Source organism: Rosa rugosa, chromosome 3, assembly GCF_958449725.1.
Source record: "Rosa rugosa chromosome 3, drRosRugo1.1, whole genome shotgun sequence".
Classification (NCBI taxonomy): Eukaryota; Viridiplantae; Streptophyta; class Magnoliopsida; order Rosales; family Rosaceae; genus Rosa; species Rosa rugosa.
In genome coordinates, this window is record NC_084822.1 from 11,738,416 (window position 1) to 11,755,792 (window position 17,377).

Below are 17,377 nucleotides of genomic sequence, written 5' to 3' on the forward strand. Positions count from 1 at the left end.
TGTTCTGAAATTCAATTTCATATATCTATTTGTATATATTGGGAGTTTAGGGGCTTACACTGAACAGTTGATTAAGCGGCATGAGAGAGAATTAGAACTCCAAAGATGCCGACCAAGAATCCTAAACTGAAACCCATCTTTTCCTTCTTTTTCAGAAGCTGGAACAATTTCTTTCTCCATTGTCAAATGACTCGAATCATCAGTGGCCATATTAAGAGTAAAATACTAAAATCCCTATCAAAACAGAAAGTACCGTTAATCATTTAATTGAAATAAAATAATGGATCTCTTCTACAATTCACAACTCAAAATCAATCAAAACATTCAAATAATCAAATCTATTAACTGGAGATCGATGGGTCGGAGACCAACATCCCAACAATGAAGTATAGAGAGAAGGTTTACTTACAGTGGGTCGAAGCAAACCCGTGGGTCGGCGGTTCAGCGGTTCGAGATTACGAATAGGAAGACTGAGACTGAGTGGCTGAGGGAGTGAGATGACTGACTGAGAGGTTAGAGCTAGCTTAGAGATAAGGCCGAACCGTCGAACTTTGCGGTGGGTCGGCGGCGACTGAAACTGAGGGACAGAGGGAGTGAGTCGAAGAGAGGCTGAGGGTCAGGGTCAGTCGAAATCTCGAATAGAGGCTGAGGGAATGAGGGATTAGGGTTAGCGACTTAGATTTAGGTGGGATCGTAATCCCCTGCAACAAACATATCGTAAGCATATTATTTTACTACGGCTAACTCTTTCCGAAGTAAATCATTGGGTTTGCCACGCCCAGTGGCGACGGCAGTTGTTACCGTCGCAAATATTTTGCACAATCGCGACCCCTCAGTTTTTGCCGTCGCAAAAGAGGAGGCATTGGCGACGGCAATTGAAGGCCGTCGCAAATTGGTGAAGCTAATACAATTCTTTTTTGTAGTGAAAGTGGCGATAGTTGTGATTAGGTGCCAAAGTGGCGAGAGTTGTGATTTGGTAATTGTAGAAATGTGTTCCATGTTGTTTCATGTGTGTCGGATTGATGTTTCTTTGTGGATGTTGAGATTGTTGAATGTTTACTTGAGTTAAAAGATTTGTGATTTAATAAATCAACCGTTCATTCTTATTTACTCATACGAGCTTTCAGAAAGCTTACCGGGTTTTGTGTTGTTGCAATCCCGGTACACTATTCAAACGGTGTAGCGGATAATCTTGCAGGTCAGGATAATCAGGGTGGAGAGCGAGCTGCGTAGGGCAGCAGGGTTGAGACCAGCACTTGGTCTATTTTGGTGTGTTTTGTAGACTCTTTTGAGCATAACATTTTATTTATGTTAGTATTGTAATAATTGACTCGAGAGATAGTTTGCTACGAGGTTTGTGTTATGTTTTGTGAGATGTCCGGTCTTGTGCATTTAGCTAAGTACAATAATGCGCCTATTGTACTAAGTAAAGCACTTCTGCCTCTAGCACATCTTCGTCATCATCCTTTCGACGAAGAGGATCCTTTTCAGGATCAAGACTACGGACGATCATGGGGGTGCTTGAAGGCTTGACCTTGTCAAAATTCCTAAGCATCTATCGACACGATGCTCAAGTTCCAAACCGAGACATAATCGTGTTCTCCCAAAATCCTTCATCTCAAACTCGGATTTCAAATGTTCAGCGGTTTCCCTTAACTCTTTAAGGGCTTCTAATGAAGATCATGTCCAACATGAACCGCGATAGAATCCTAAACTTGTTATGGAAACGCGTGGGCATATCCGGATATCCCTTTCCAATCAAGTAGTCACTTTAGTGAGCGTTTCAACCTCTTTGTAAACGAGCTCCGTGGTCTAGAGCCACTTGACTTGGGTAAATGAAGTTCACAATGAACCTTCATGTATATTCCGTATCTAGATCCCCATAGAGATACGTAGTGACCACATTTGTAAGCTGCATGTTCAGTTATTCGGAAACTACCAAACTGACAAGGTAGTGGAGTGCAATGACATCCATTACGAGAGAATATGTCTCATCGTAGTCGATTCCAGGGCGTTTTGTGAGAAGCCTTGCGCCATAAGGCGAGATTGCCATCTCTTTTTCTCATCACGCTTTCTAACGAAGACCCATTAGTCAATATGTTTTATGTCAGGGGGTGTTGGCATCACTAGCTCAGAAGACCTTCCTCTTCGTTAGAGAATCCATCTTAACCTGGATCGCATCTTTCCATTTAGGCCAAATCTCTCTACGTTGGCATTCATTCATCAACGGAGCGTGATTCGATATCATTTAACTAACAAACTCATGCGCAACGAAATGCGCAACTACATCATCAATTATGATGGAGTTTCTATCCCACGTCTCATGTACACTAGTGTAATTTTCATAGAGCTCTATATTCTCAGGAATAGGGTTCTAACGTTGAGGCGTCCCCCAACGATAACCATAACCCGGAAGATTCTCATGAGACAGATTTTGAGTGTCGATGATCAAAGGGTTGGAATGTGCCAAAGTATCATTCGAACTCACGGGCCTCCCACGCATCCTAGCTGGGGCCATGGCCTATAACGCCAGAGTACCACTCTCTTAGGCATTGGCGCCATGACTACCTCTGTGTAGGGTGGCGCTACGTCCTCTCGTAGGGACTTCCATCCTTGCGGGCATGTTTGCAGCATATTTGTGTGATCTCGTCACTTTAGTAGGGATCGAGATGAGACATAGTGGGGACAGGCCACGACAATTCTTGTCGTTCCTGCTGAACATCTGTGTTCTTATCTCCCCCTAACGACGGGAAGACTGTCTCATCAAAGTGACATCCGCAAATCTAGCGATAAGGAGATCGCCATGCAAGGGCATTAAGTGGCGGACGATTGTTGGAGTCTCAAATCCAACTGAGTTGCTCATTCGTCTGTAAGGACCCATTATAGAGCGCTGTGGCGGCGCAATTGGCACATAAATGGCACACTCAAATATGCGTAAGTACGATATTTGTACCCAGTCACTAGCTGTAACGCAGAGGTAGCTTGAGTGGCAGTGGGTCGTAGACGAATTAGCATAGCTGCATGCGATATTGCATCACCCCAAGCGGATATAAGGAGGTTGGTGCGCATTACCAACGTCCGGACTTCCATCGTAGTCGTTTCCGCAAGACCATTTGGGTGTGCTCATGGGAATATGATGTCCAACATCAGTCCCAAATGCAATAACTATCGAAAGTCTTTGATGTAAACTCACTAGCATAGTCAAATCCAATTGACTGAATAGGATGATTCGGGGAGTGAGCCCGTTGTCATATGATGTGTGCTAGGAGTGTTTCATAAGCAGCATTACAAGTGGACAATGGCACAACACGTGACCAGCGTGTTTGCATATCAACCAACATCATGAGATATTTAAACGTCCGCAAGTTGGTGGAATCAGTCCACAGAATCCCTACGGATTCTATGTAAGAACATAATGAGTATTGTCATATCCTTTGCATAGGACGGTCTCAGTCCTAATTTTCCTAAGGAAGTGGCTTTGTAAAATGAGCGAGAGGCCTTAGAAGCAACCAATGAGAGTTTTGGTTGGGCCTGAGCGTTTGAAACGCATATTGAAGCAAAGTTTGTGACTACATCACCCATCATGGTGTCATGACCATAGGAAGTGGCATCCATGGCGTTATAACCATGGGGATTGACATCCATGGCGTCATGGCCATGGGTAGCGCCATATATGGCGTTGTCACAAGGGACTTGGGCGGCCATATGGCGCCCCAAGACAACTGCAGCGCCAGATGCTGCAATTGTTGCGGTCTTGCTAAGTTCAGGAACCAATTTTTTATTCTTGCTTCATTTCGCTCGAGGGTGTCCATGTGAAGTCTTTAGTAGACGGATCATCATATCATGACCAGGGTGACTTATCCTGTCGAGACAAAGCCAATATGTGTCTAAATCCAAGAGATCTTCTCTCATAACTTTATTGGATTTAATAGCTCGAATAGTGACATAGAGTCCACTAGAGAGACACATAAACTTCTCTAAGATGCGCCTTCGTTCGCAATCATTAGAGGCATTGCAAAGGAACTCATTTCTGTTCTCTACATGCGTTTTCGCATGGAATCCGTTGGCTATCCATAGGTGTGAGTTGCCCTAGGAGCGTAGAGAGTTTCTGTGACATTAATCAAGGTGCCATTTGGCAAAGAGAACTTGGGCTATTCCATGTCCTTGAATTAATACTGATGGCCCAGCCATCGTAGTCACAAAGTAACATGCTCATGAATCAAAATGGAGTCATAATGAAAAGAACTCAAAATTTTATTCATAAGCCAACGGAGTACATCATTGTCTCTTAACCATTAGGAGAATCTAATCCAAATGCTTAGCTAATGCAAAACAATGGTAGTCGTCTAACTTCTTTCGGTAATTCCAACGCAAATGTGACCAGGTGAGTAGGGAGATGTCGGTGGAGCAAAGCTCGCTTAATTACCACTTATCTCAAAACCTTCCTAAACATCACATTTACATTGAGTACGCCTACTTTGAAAAAAGACTAAACCATAGGCATCTACTACAAAAATAATATGGCAATTGCCTACATCTCTTGGAAAATAAAGACTTAAACAGAATTGGCGATCTATTGATCCCAGCCAGATTCGTAGTCTTCAACCCTTCACCCTAGATCATCTTCTTGATCTTCTTGTTCTACATAGTGAGCTTCTCTTGCTTCACAAATATGCTTTGTAGGCGGTGACAAGTTCTTCACGAGCTCTACAAATGTGTGCCCAATGATCAGACACTCCACATTGAGAACATACATCTCTTTGCTCAAACTCCATTAATTGAGGCGCTTTGAAAGCGTCATTAAGATGGCTTCTTAGTGTTGGTGGAGCCACCAACATGGCCAGAGGCGTTGCCTCCCTCTCTCTTTCCACGTTGACCTCTTCGGTTCCGTGTTCGCCTATTTTGGCGATTACCTTCCCAAGTAGAGCGATTATATGGACCAGAAAGTCCAGAAGTATCCCTAATGTTAGGTTTTTGCTCTTGGCGCCTTCTCTTAGGGGCACGACTATAATTGGATTCCGGAATATGCTCTGTTTCCACGGATCTCGAATTATAGTTCTTCACAAGGATGTTGTCATACTTTTCAGTGACATTCATAGCTCCAATGAGCTCATGAAACCTTGTGATCCGTCCTGCAGTAACATCAATTCGATAGTTCTTAGAAACCATCAATGCAGAAACGGGGAAGGTAGAGAGAGTCTTCTCAATCAACATCGCATTTGTGATCTCTTTACCACAGAATTCCATTAAGGATTTAATGCGAAGTGCTTCCGAGTTGTAGTCAAGAACTGACTTGAAATCATAGGAGCGGAGGCTATGCCATCTCACTTCTAGGTCAGGAAGCAAGGAAGGAGTCACGGACGTTGCCAAATCTTTCTTCGAGTGAGACCCACAACCTTCTGGGGTCTTCTTCATTCATATACTCGTACTAGAGCGAGTCATTAGGATGATGGCTTTCGCCTTATTTGCCTCTAAGGCTGCTCTATTTGCTTCCAAAGCTTGAGCTTGCTCAACAGTTAGCACGTCCTGGCTAGGCTCGAGAATCGTATCCAGGATTCCATCGGCCTTGAGATGCTGGCGGACATCACGAACCCACCTGTGATATTCAGAGCCAGTTGTTCCCAATGGAGCAAAGTCCAATTTGTTCAGGTTACTCATCCTGAAAGAGAACAAGAAATTAGGGTTAGTTTCGGAGCGTGAAAGGCTACCACGAAAACATATAAAATTTCTGAGCGTAGTCGCTTCCAAGAAATTAAGAATTTCTGAGCGTAGTCGCTTCCAAGAAATTCGATTCCAAGAGGGGTTGGATTAGATCGAAACAATGATGTGTGGGGTCGATCGTTTTCTTCTCAACAAACTCTTAAGTTTGGAGGACTCTACAAGCTCCAAGCTTGGAGTGAGCACGAACCCCCACAGTTCGGCTTTTGGTCTCCCCTATGAAGAAAAAAGGGGGGTAGAAGAAGGGAGGTTGAAAGTCCCCGAGAAAAGAAGAGAAATTGAATTTAAAAACTCTAAAAAACGGGAACGTTTAGTAAAAAATACATTGAAATAAGTCGCAGGGAAATTTGGCAGGAAAAGTCGCCGGAAAAAGTGGTCGGAAAGTCACCGGAAAAAGTCGCCGGAAATATGCAGGAAAGGTTGACCGGTCGTTGACCGGTCATTGACCAGAGGGTTGACCGGGGAGCTAACGTGGCTGCTGACTGGCCATTGACGTGGCAGTGCTGACGTGGACGGGCTCTGGGCTGATGTGATTTGGGCCTAGGGCAGCGACTATGGGCCTGAGGTCTGCTTCTGGGCCTGGGCTGGGCTTCTGCTTCTGCCTCCTTTTTTTTTTTTTTTCTTTCTTTTCTGCCGGTCCGGTTGCAGTGTTTTCTGGTGGCCGGTTCAGGGACTTTTAGGCCGGTTCCGGTGGTGAAATTTCCGGTTCCGGGTGTCTGGGATCGAGTTCCTGCAGGTGGTGGAGTATGGATGCAGGAAGCCGTGAGGAAGTCATTGAACCGGGCAGAGATCTTTGCGTCACTTCCGGTGGCCGGTTTGGTGTATTTCCGGCCGGTTCTGGTGGTGGCGCCGCCGGTTCTGGACTCCTGGAGTTGAGAGCTTCAAGGTGGGCGGCGGTGGTTTCTGGGATTTGAAGGCTACGAATTTAGGGTTTCAAGGTTAGGGCTTCGTGCTGATAACGTGTTGTAGAGAGGAATTTGCTGTGTATTCTCATTGATAATAGAGGCCTCTTCATATAGAGGATTACAATGCATAGAATCTCAATCGTACAAGGAAAGTAATCGTACATTGAATAGGAATCTAGATCCTTCTAATTTAACCCTATTACCACTAGGTCAAGTAACCTAGAGTTTGGGCCAAACACATAAAAGAGAGATTTCCTTAAATACCTTATTATACAAATTTTTATTTTTTACCGGGATCATTTGGAATATCCCCAACTTGGAAGTCCTTTGTTGAAGTCCAACTGTGTTATTAGTCCACAATGCCTCTAGAAACCAAAAAATAGTCATCAACTTCGCAAAAATCATTTGACAAATCTCACAGAGAAACATCCTCTAATGGAAATCAGTGTACTTCCTTTGTTCAGATAAAAGGAAAAAGTGTACTATTTCTCAAAGGCATTAGCTAAAGAAAAAGGAAATATGTGATCAAGTGGCCAAATTTTGTGTGAAAAATGAAAGTGGTGGTGAGTGCATTTATACCCTTCGTAAGTTGAAGCCACGTGACTTTGTTTTGGGCCAGTGGAAGAACGTTTAGATGAACTAGAAAGATATTGCAGACAGAATAATTTAACGTATACAAAGCAGCATCGTCAAACAAGTTGAAGAATAAATATGTAATCGCCCATTTAGGCAAACTAACTACAGCTTTACACTCTCAAGATCAAGGCAGCATTCAAACCAGTAACCAAGCTTGCACCGGCAGTGTCGGGGAACTTATAATCTTGATGAATTGCTCATTCCAATTCACCAGGTGTTGCGAAAGCGGATTCTAAAGGACCATCTTGCCAGACCTCCAAATCTCGAAAATCAATCATTAGGTGCACCAAGTTTATGAAACACATGCTCATTCCGATCGGCTAAAACGCATATATAAATACTATTGCATATCTTCACTAAGCCTTCACAAACGTCCGGCTGGACACACCGTGCAACAATTTTACAAATCCAAGGAAGCTTAGTTTCCCATCAGTGTGCCTAATCCAGTCGTGGAGAACCACATGTAATGGAATGGAGGGACCAAGCCCAAGTTCCTGAATAACATATGGAGAAAGTACAGTCATCAGTCTACCGAGCTTTATATATCTTTTATCCCTAAACCAGTAAAATAAGAAAAGGAAGAAGACACAGAAATGAACATATCAAGATCCTGTTCTCTAAGCATGTCAATCTTACAGGATCAAGTCAACATATCATTCAAACTTTTGGTTTGTCATTCAAGTTTGGAACTTTTAATCCACATATCAAAAACCCTTAATTACTCATTGCTTTCATTACGATCTTTCCACTTTTTAAGAGAAGCATTGTGGTGCTTTTATCCACCATATTCATGATTTTGTCATCACTGAGCTCAAATGCAGAATTACTACATACAAATGCAGACACTAACAAAGTAATTATTTTAGTGAGATGAATGGACCACACTTGCTTCAATTAAAAAAAGTTAAAAAAAATCAATTGAAACAAGTGAAAATATAAGGCCGAAGTTTTTTTCTTTGGACCAAAAGTATAGTTTAGCCAAAACTACCGAATAGAGATTAGTGTAAACTATGCGCATCACTGACAATTTTCTTTTTGAGACAATGGTGCACTTCTGATTGTTTTGCCAATCATGTGTAACAGGTTACAGTGCAGCGAGTAAAAAATGAAATATTTGACATCTAAGTTAATCCAATTCATAAGTAACATATTTGTATAATCAGAATTTTCACCAATCTGTGTTTGTCTTTTTTTTTCTCTCTTGAAATCAACCTACATTTCCACACTCTTAATATATACTTATATAGTCGGACTGCAAAATATAACAATAAACAACTTACTGAAGCAAGTTCTTCAATGACAATAGCCCTGTTTCCATCCTTCTCGAAAAGTTCATATGCACATCGAGCATGTTGTTCCCAACGATCAAGTGCCTCAAGCTGATGTACACTTAGTGCAGCTGCACAGAACTCCTCAAAATCCATTCTTCTGTATTGAAGTGCATTTAGCTGTCATGGAAGAATATTAACCAGTCAGAACTTCTATAACATATACGTATAACCATTGAAATCATCTGCAATATCAAAGAAAAATTAGATACAAAGTTAGTACCGATGCAATAAGATCAGGAATGCGAGACTCCTTCATTGCGTCTGTAGCATTTTTCATTAGGGCCTGTTGAAGACAAAAAGAAAAGAACACTTGGTAAGAGATTGATTAAAAACAGAGAGAGAGAGAGAGAGAGAGAGAGAGAGAGAGACGGACCATTCTAATATTGTCAAGAGTGATAGTGCCATTCTTATTCGGTCCTAATAGTGCAAACTGCTCCTTCAGATAAAAGAGTTCTTCCACAGTCAATGTCTTAGACAGTGCCTGACACATTTACATAAATGAATGCTAAGAGATTGATTGAATATATGTTAAAAAAGCTCTTGAAAATATAAATATGCAAAAAATAAAAGAATGAAACGAAAATGCAACAATGCAGACATATTTAAAAAGGAAGTTGGATGAAGCAATCACCAATTGATATTTTTGTTATCGCTTTTGCCTTTATAATGATTAAGAACAAAAGTTGAAGAATTTTGAATTTCAGAGAGGGAGGTGATGGGCCTTCAAAATTTGTGTGCTATATCCAAAGTAAATATGAACTTATATACAAAACTGTAAGAACACAAAAATTACCACTGACGGTTATATCCAGTGATCATTTGAATTATGGAATGCTAGTTAATTTTAAATTGTTTTAGGCCAGAGAAATAAGAATCCCATTCATCAAGAAAACAACCCAATCAAATGACTGGATATACAAAGTTCTTTAGGACCAAGAAACTGAATCAGAGCAAAATAAAGTTCTCTTCTTTCATCAGTGAAAACATATACACACCCTTAAAGCAGCCTTTCGAAGGGATGACGATCGCATATACATCTTCATGAGTCTAAATATTAAAATATCAAGAGGCACTTTTACATCATTATAATTCCTCATCCAAGGATGACCTGCCAACAAAAGATTATGACCAGTGACTAAAGAGCAATATAGCAGAAACTGAAAACAGAAAAGAGATATAGAATACTCACTTAATGCTTGAGCAGCTGTCATTCGCTTCCGAGGGTCCTTATTTAATAAGCGTTTGACAAAGTCCTTCGCTTCAACAGATAACGAAGGCCAAGGTGCTTCATCAAAACTGGGATCAGCTTTCAAGACCGCCCGAAAAATTCCAGACTCTGTCCGAGCCCAAAATGGCCGACTACCACATAAAAGAATGTATGCTATTACACCTATACTCCATACATCAGCCTCTGTACTATAAGATCTATGTAGAACCTCAGGAGCCACGTAGTATGCACTTCCGACAATATCATTAAGCCTCTCATCTGTAAGCCAGAATGAGTGTCAAAATCCCATCCATAATCCAACGGCGAAGAGATTGATAATAAAAGCAGCTGTGTAGTTGAAGAAAGAACAAACCTGGTTTGGCAAAATCTGATAGGCCAAAGTCAATGGCTTTCAATGGCGAACTCTCATCCTTAGCAGTATACAAAAAGTTCTGATAATAAAGAACGAAAAAAATTAGTTTAATATAAAGAGAACTGCATACAGAAAGCACAACCGCCATGATAAATACAGCTAGGAACATAGTCAAGAAGGACCGTTGGGTGTAAAAAAGTCTTTCTCAGCATGAAACAATGACATGTAGCCTGTTATTCTGTTCCCCAACTCTCATTTTTTTTTCCTAGTTTGTAAAATGGAAATCTAAGGTGAAACTACCATTTGAACATTTTAGTTTAAGTTCACCCAAAAGGTCAAGGAAATTACTAAATTTTCCAGACAGCAGAGATATCAGCAACCTGTGCACTTAAGGTACACGCACATTACTTTGAGACCGACTCAAAATCTACTGAGTCGACTCTGATGATTGCAGGTGTTTAAACGCACTCAATCTACTAGAAGAATAATAGTCCTGCTACAAATGATGTTTAATTTCAGTCCAGACAACAGAAGACATCGATCATGTACAAGTACAAATAATTTGAAACAGTTAGGTAACTGTAATAAAGGCATCTTATCTGCTAATTATATGCTACAAGGGTAAATAAATGTTCCACCTCTGGCTTAAGATCACGGTGCACCACACCCTGAAGATGACAAAATGCAACAACATTCAGTATTTGAACCATGACAATCTTTGCATCATCCTCTGAGTATTTTCCACCCCTTCAGAAGTAAAAGAACATCCAGTTATTAGTAAATATTAACAGCATCTGGAAGTTCCAATGAAGATTTTTAAGATCTACATAGCTAACATCTAAAACATACCTTGAAAGTATTCTATCCAAAAGCTCCCCACCTTCACACAACCTGCAATGTCAAAAGTTGCATACCATGATTTCAGAGATAAGTTATATGAATGTAAATAAAAATAAATAAATACAACCAAAATTATACCACACCAATGATACTTAATACTTTAATAGAGGCAAGCTTATTGACGTATTCTAGAATTTGTGCAAAATACATAATGGAATATGGTTAAATAGAAATTCAACTGATAAGCTTACTCCATTACTATGTAGACATTATCACTGTCTTCAAATGCATCATAGAACTGAACTAGATTTGTATGTCCGGTCAAGGCACGTAATATTTTGACCTCCCTTCTCACATCCTCAATTGCAATAGCAGTTGTCATCTGACAATAAAAAATACATTGTCATGAGAAATTTATAAAACAACAATCAAAATGCTAAAATACATACAATTTCCGCATACTAAGAACCAAAGCCTCCAACATATCAACCATATCTTACAGCATTATGTTGCCATGACCTTTTACTTCATACATATAATAAGACCATATCTTTATACTTCTTCAGGTGCCTCCTAAATCATATTTACCATCCACAACTTGCTTAAAGAGAACAAGATTTAAGAGTTAATAAATGTCAATATTCAATTGTACCATCCATGACGTTTTCTCTTGCTCTGACTTTACATTGGTCAAAAGCTTTTTCTTCTTCCCTATTTCTTTTACAATGGCAACTAGGGAAGGAAAGTAACATGTGTGACTGGAAGCCGTCACCTTCTATATGTTGGGTAGACTGAGTCATCTTGGCCTTTAAAATCCGGTTTTAATCCCCTTACTCCTTTACTATTGGTTAGACACTTAGATCTTGGTTCAAGGTAATGTATTAGGAATTGCATGAACTCCCATGATTGGTCAACCACCTCATCTTGCATGATCATCAGAAGAAAAAAAAACCATACATTATTAAGTACAGTGTTTCTTTCCTCTTGGAATAAGCATCAGATTACTAAATGAGGCTTCTGGTAGCTAACCATGCATCTAGTCTAGACAGAGAAACAGGTCCCACCAAAAGTTTTGGCCAGTTTGAGATGGCTGTATGCTTGGAAAGTTGCTAGCCATTATCCGAATGGCCACGCATATGATCTATTTGAATGGTATCGCCCTGTCAAGGCCAAGACCACGATTTGAACCATGAATTTTGTCAATGCTTACGTCCACTCACAACCATTGGACTGCATCCATTGTTTATCCTTTAGAAAGAAAACTGCAATATGAATTAGTCATCAAAGAAGTGTCTGTTCCTATTCCCATTACATGGAATTCAGCCAATCACTAAACATACAAACTGTTAAGGGAAAACTGCCTTTCATTCCACAATGTGTTTGGAGCACAAAACATCCAAACTTTAGGTGGACAAATAGTGATGTTAACCATTCAGGTGGATCAAGTAAGCCAAGAGATCAATACCTATCATTGACTGAAATAGAACGCAATAAACAAACAAGTTGGTCACTTTATGCCTCTATCACTCAATGTGGAGTTGAATTATATCTTAAACTAATGCCTAATATTCCCCATCTAAGAAGACTCCACGGGAGTCATTCATCTGAACACAAGACCATATCTTCCAAAGATATTCGGCCTAATCAGCTCGTAATTAACACAAATCACATACTAAACTCGCCAAGTTTCTAATAAACAACCCGCCATTCTCTGGCTCCCACCCACAACACAAGAACAATAGTAACAAAAAGCAAAGTCTAATAAAGGCCTAAAGTCTCAACTTCCATGTTGAAGAATGAAAAAAAGAACAAAACTTTATCCCAAAAATGAAGCAAATGGAAGCAGTGAAATCCAACTCTAGGGAGATAAAGGTAAAGAAAGCACCAACCTTTGCTTTAGGGATGACTTTAACAGCTACCTGCTGGCCCTTAAACTCACCCTTTTTGAACACAGCAGAGCAAGTATACCCAAAATGCCCTCGGCCCACTTCATCCCCAACCTCCAACCTACTAGTTAACTCCTTGGAGAACCCAAACCTCTTGTCCAGATCAACCCCATCCTCATCTTCACCGTCCTCCGGTATCGCCACCGAAGCCGTCGCCTTTTTCCCCAGCCGCCGCGCCAGCACTGCCTTAATGTGCTTCGCCGGCGACGGCGGCGGGAAGGGTCGCCGGAAAAACCGGCTGGGCGTGGAGGCAGCGCTCTTGCTCCGGGTCGTCGCCGGAGACTTCTTGAGGTAATGGGCCGGGCTGGGGCTGTAGAAGGGGAAGAACGGCGACTGGGACTGTGACTGTCTGGCGCCGGAAACGGCGTCGTCTTTGGAATTGTGGTGGTGGGGGGTTAGGGATTTGGGGGTTTGGGAAGGGTCAGATGGGTCATTTGGGTCTCTGGAGGCGTAGGGGTTTGGCTTTGGTGGTTTTGAGGTGCAGGTTCCCATGGTTGATGGATTAAAGTTTGGGACTTTGGGAGCAGGTAGTGGTTTTTTCTGGGCTTGAAAAAAAAGTTGTGTTGAGGAGAGGAATCAATGGCTATAGAGGTGGTGACATTGGTGTAAGCTCTTAGGGTTTGGTAGTGCAAGTGGGTAGGGTGTTATTGTTTGTTGCTGTTGGTCTTGTTCAATGAGAGAGACAGAAGGAGACAGAGAGAGAGAGAGAGAGAGAGAACAGAAGAGAAGAGAGAGTGGTGGAGCTGGTGGAGTAAATATAGAAGGTTGGGATAGGTGTAAATATCAGAGAGAGAGAGAGAGAGAGAGGGAATGTGGATTTGTTGGGGGAGAAGAGATGAGAGTGAGGAGTGAGAGTGATGACTGAGAGTGTGATCTGTAGATTAATGTAAGATTGTAAAGAAGTGGGGATGGTATGATGATCTCACGGTCCACGTGTCAGCACATGATGAGTGTCCTGCAAATTTCCATTCCTTTTTTGACTGTTTGTGTAAAAATTGGATGTTGAGGTTGTGGGGAGGTTGGGAGGAAAATGGATGGGGGGGGGGGGGGGGGGGTCATTATTTCAATTAATATGCCTATTGGTTAAGGGAGAGTAACTTCTTTTACCATGATGCTTTATCATATTCCAAATTTGGGTTCAATTCTATATTTTCTAAAACACTTGACAAAAATGCATGAAAAGATAGTGTAACCTTCCACCTAAAAGGATTTCCTTCAAAAGCAAGTACTATATTCCTGATGATCCAAATGAGAGAATCATAAAAGTAGCCAAAAAATAGTGGATATATGATCTAGATATAAATTTAATCTAACTTGAATTTCATATCTAAATCTAAAATAAGCGATTTAAATTTTAAATTTTAAATTCACACTCGATCCAAATTCTATTCTAGATCAGACTTGGGTCTAACTCTAAACCCCAAGCAAAGCACAAAAGCTGATAGGAGCATTTTAATGTGGTATTTTAATAGTTAATTCCTCACATTTTGCTTAGTTAATTCCTTAACGAATCGATTTTTAACTCAATTTCTATTTTCTTAGGTACATTGGAGTAAATGATGGTGAAATGAGCATTAGGTCCACACTTACCTATAAATGGTGGAGAAAAATGGAAATGTACTAAAATGTCAATTTTACACATTTTCCTACTCCGGCTAGGAGAAACCAAGCCAAGCAAGGAAGAAGGAGCGGCCGCCTGACCAAATGAACTCCAAATGAGCTGAAACTTTCCAGATCCATTCTAGACATCCTAAGGATCGTTTCTTATGAAGAGTGCCAGAGCTAGAATTGAGTGGAAGGCCTTCAAACAATCAGCCCAATTTCCTGCAGAAGCAAAACTGGAAAACTGGACCCGTAAGGAGTCCAGCAGCATTTTCGGCCCAACCACATGGAATAAAAATCTGAAATTTTACCAGGGTGATCTACACTCATAATGGAACATTTTTTATGAAGAGGTCATAGTGAAATTGGGAATGCTTGTTGGAGAAATAATTGAAGGAATAAAGGGGCAGAAACTGATCTAAAAACAGCTCAACACCACATGTTCAAGTTTCCTACCCACATGAAGAAAGCTAGATGCTTTTCTCTTTTTCCTTGGATATATTTTTCTGCTCCAATAGATCATCATCACTTCCATACTTCTACACCTTCATGCCTTGCTTTCATTTCATCATTACTCCATCTTTTCCATATTTTACAAACCACTTTCATTATTTTTCTTCCATTTATCATTTCACTCTTCTTTTTCTTCCCTATATAAACACCTTCTCCTCTCACTCTAAAAACAATTCCTTCATCCATTTCATCTTCTTTGTCTCTCCATTTCCATTCCATTTTTCTCTCCATTCTCTAGTTGCAAAATTCTGCGTTTTCAAGTAAGAAGAAGAAGAAGAAGAAGGAGCCGGGAATATCATATCCTCCATCGTCCACCTTGAAGGCTTGCTTCCAAGATTCAAGATTTCAACGTTTCAAGCACTCCATCTCCATCTCCATCTCCAACTCACGGTGTAATTCATTCTTTTTCCTTATTTAATTTCGTAGGAATTTGTTTCTAGTTAACAATAACATTAAGGGCAAAGTTTAAGCCCAATTTCTATGTTTGAATAAAAATTGTGATTTCTTTATGTTGATTTTTATGTTGCTTATGTGAGATTGCTTAATTGATTTTGGATTATGGAAAACTTTTATATGTATGTGTTCTTTGATGGCCAACTTAGGATATATGCATGTAATTGGTGCTAGATTTAAGTAGTAAAGGCTTTGGACAAAAGTCGAAATCAATTAAGGAGGATTGCAAATAGATGGACTTTTTCATACTATGTTGTGCACTTTGGTTGACATCCTTTCTTTGTTCTTCATGCATTGAATGTGTTCTTGATTAGCTAGTTTTCTAGACTATGATTGCATGTTCAATAGGTTTAATTTAGGTGCTTTCACTTAGATTAAATATTCAAGGAAAGTAAAATATGGGAAATCATTTGCTTCGAATGTTTCACATGGTCAACTTATTTCTCATGACATAGATAATCAACTATAGGAATTGTAATTGGATTTCATTCATATGATTGTAGTTTTGATCTTTGTTTCTTGTGTTCCACCCTTGTATATGTGTTTTTACACTTTCTTTATTTCATTTAATTTTAATTCCAATTCTATAATCTCAAAACCCCCCTTTTTATATTAACTTGTATATATTTTTATTCTTTATTTTATTTTTGTACATAATACTTTTTACTTTATTATTTTAATTCTTTCTTTATTTGTTTTTTTTGACAATGACAGGTGTACCCTCAATCCCCGGAATAGAACGATCCCTATTTGCTTATACTACTAACGATGTTTTCAGGGTTAAATTATGCGCTTGCTTTGAGCGTATCAATTTTTGGCGCCGTTGCCGGGGATTGAAAAATCACTTGTTTTTGTTTATAATTGTTGTATATAAACTGTTTGACACTTAGTTTAAATTAACTAGGTTGTTTTTTTTTTTATTGTTGAATACGAGTTTAATTGTGAGTTGTAAATTAAAGAAGGAATAAGTGAAGTCGTGTTTATTAATATTGGCCTAAACCCCTAATTGGTACCTAGTTCAGGTCCCTTAAGGTTGAGGGCGGCCTTTATTAACATTCATTGAACTGTCTAACACACTTAGGACCTTTTACATCCTAGTAAGAATATCCTATGTGAGATGGTGTCTAGGAAGGGGATAACGTTCATGACGGGTTTTTGAATCCAGAAGTGCTTATAAATGGGCTTAGCTCATGCCAAAATGGATTTTTCCTCTCGTGTTCACCCTCCCCTACCTGGCCATTTCAGTAAGGTTGCCCAACGGATGTAGGAGGGACTTTGTGTCTAGACGACTATACTTGGGCCGCACGTCCACTTGATTTACCGCTTGGAATTAGATTTGATATCAATAATGTTTATAACAAAAGAAATACTTGTGCATACTCTTTACGTGTAAATTATTTTGTTGTTTCACACTTTATACTTGTAAAAATACTTTTTACGTTTTATACTCACTTGTGTACTTAACTTGTGTCTTATGTACAAAATACTTGTTAATTATACTTGTAGTTTGTAATTCATAGTTACTTGTTTATTTTTTTTGTATTTCTTTGTTAATATTAAGTTACTAACTTTATTTAATGTAGGTACCGTCTGGCTGCAAGACGTAAAATACAAGCGCTGCTTGGGAGGCAACCCAATTCAGAATATAATCAGATTTGCTTTCTCTTCCCCTTTTACTCCTCCATTTTCTTTTTGTTTTAGTAGTTATTTTCGTAAATTCCATCCCTATATGCTTACTTATTTCATTGCATGCTTTTAATTGATTACATTGAGGATAATGCAATATTTAAGTGTGGGGGAAGGGATTTATATTTTTGTCTTTCATTTTTGAATCCTATAAATATTTTTGTCTT

The 17,377-nt window shown here is 39.8% G+C and overlaps 1 protein-coding gene across 1 annotated transcript; it reads right to left on the reverse strand.

Annotated features, from left to right (window-relative positions):
* Positions 1–7,252: 7,252 nt before the first annotated feature.
* LOC133738103 (CDPK-related kinase 5-like) lies at positions 7,253–13,812 on the reverse strand. Its single transcript, XM_062165549.1, has 11 exons — positions 12,900–13,812; positions 11,262–11,392; positions 11,020–11,061; positions 10,809–10,917; positions 10,171–10,249; positions 9,780–10,076; positions 9,586–9,698; positions 8,964–9,071; positions 8,811–8,873; positions 8,540–8,707; positions 7,253–7,753 (listed from the first exon to the last, which is right to left on the reverse strand). The coding sequence occupies exons 1-11, from the start codon at positions 13,446–13,448 to the stop codon at positions 7,616–7,618; spliced, it is 1,797 nt and encodes a 598-aa protein (XP_062021533.1). The 5' UTR covers positions 13,449–13,812; the 3' UTR covers positions 7,253–7,615.
* Positions 13,813–17,377: the final 3,565 nt, after the last annotated feature.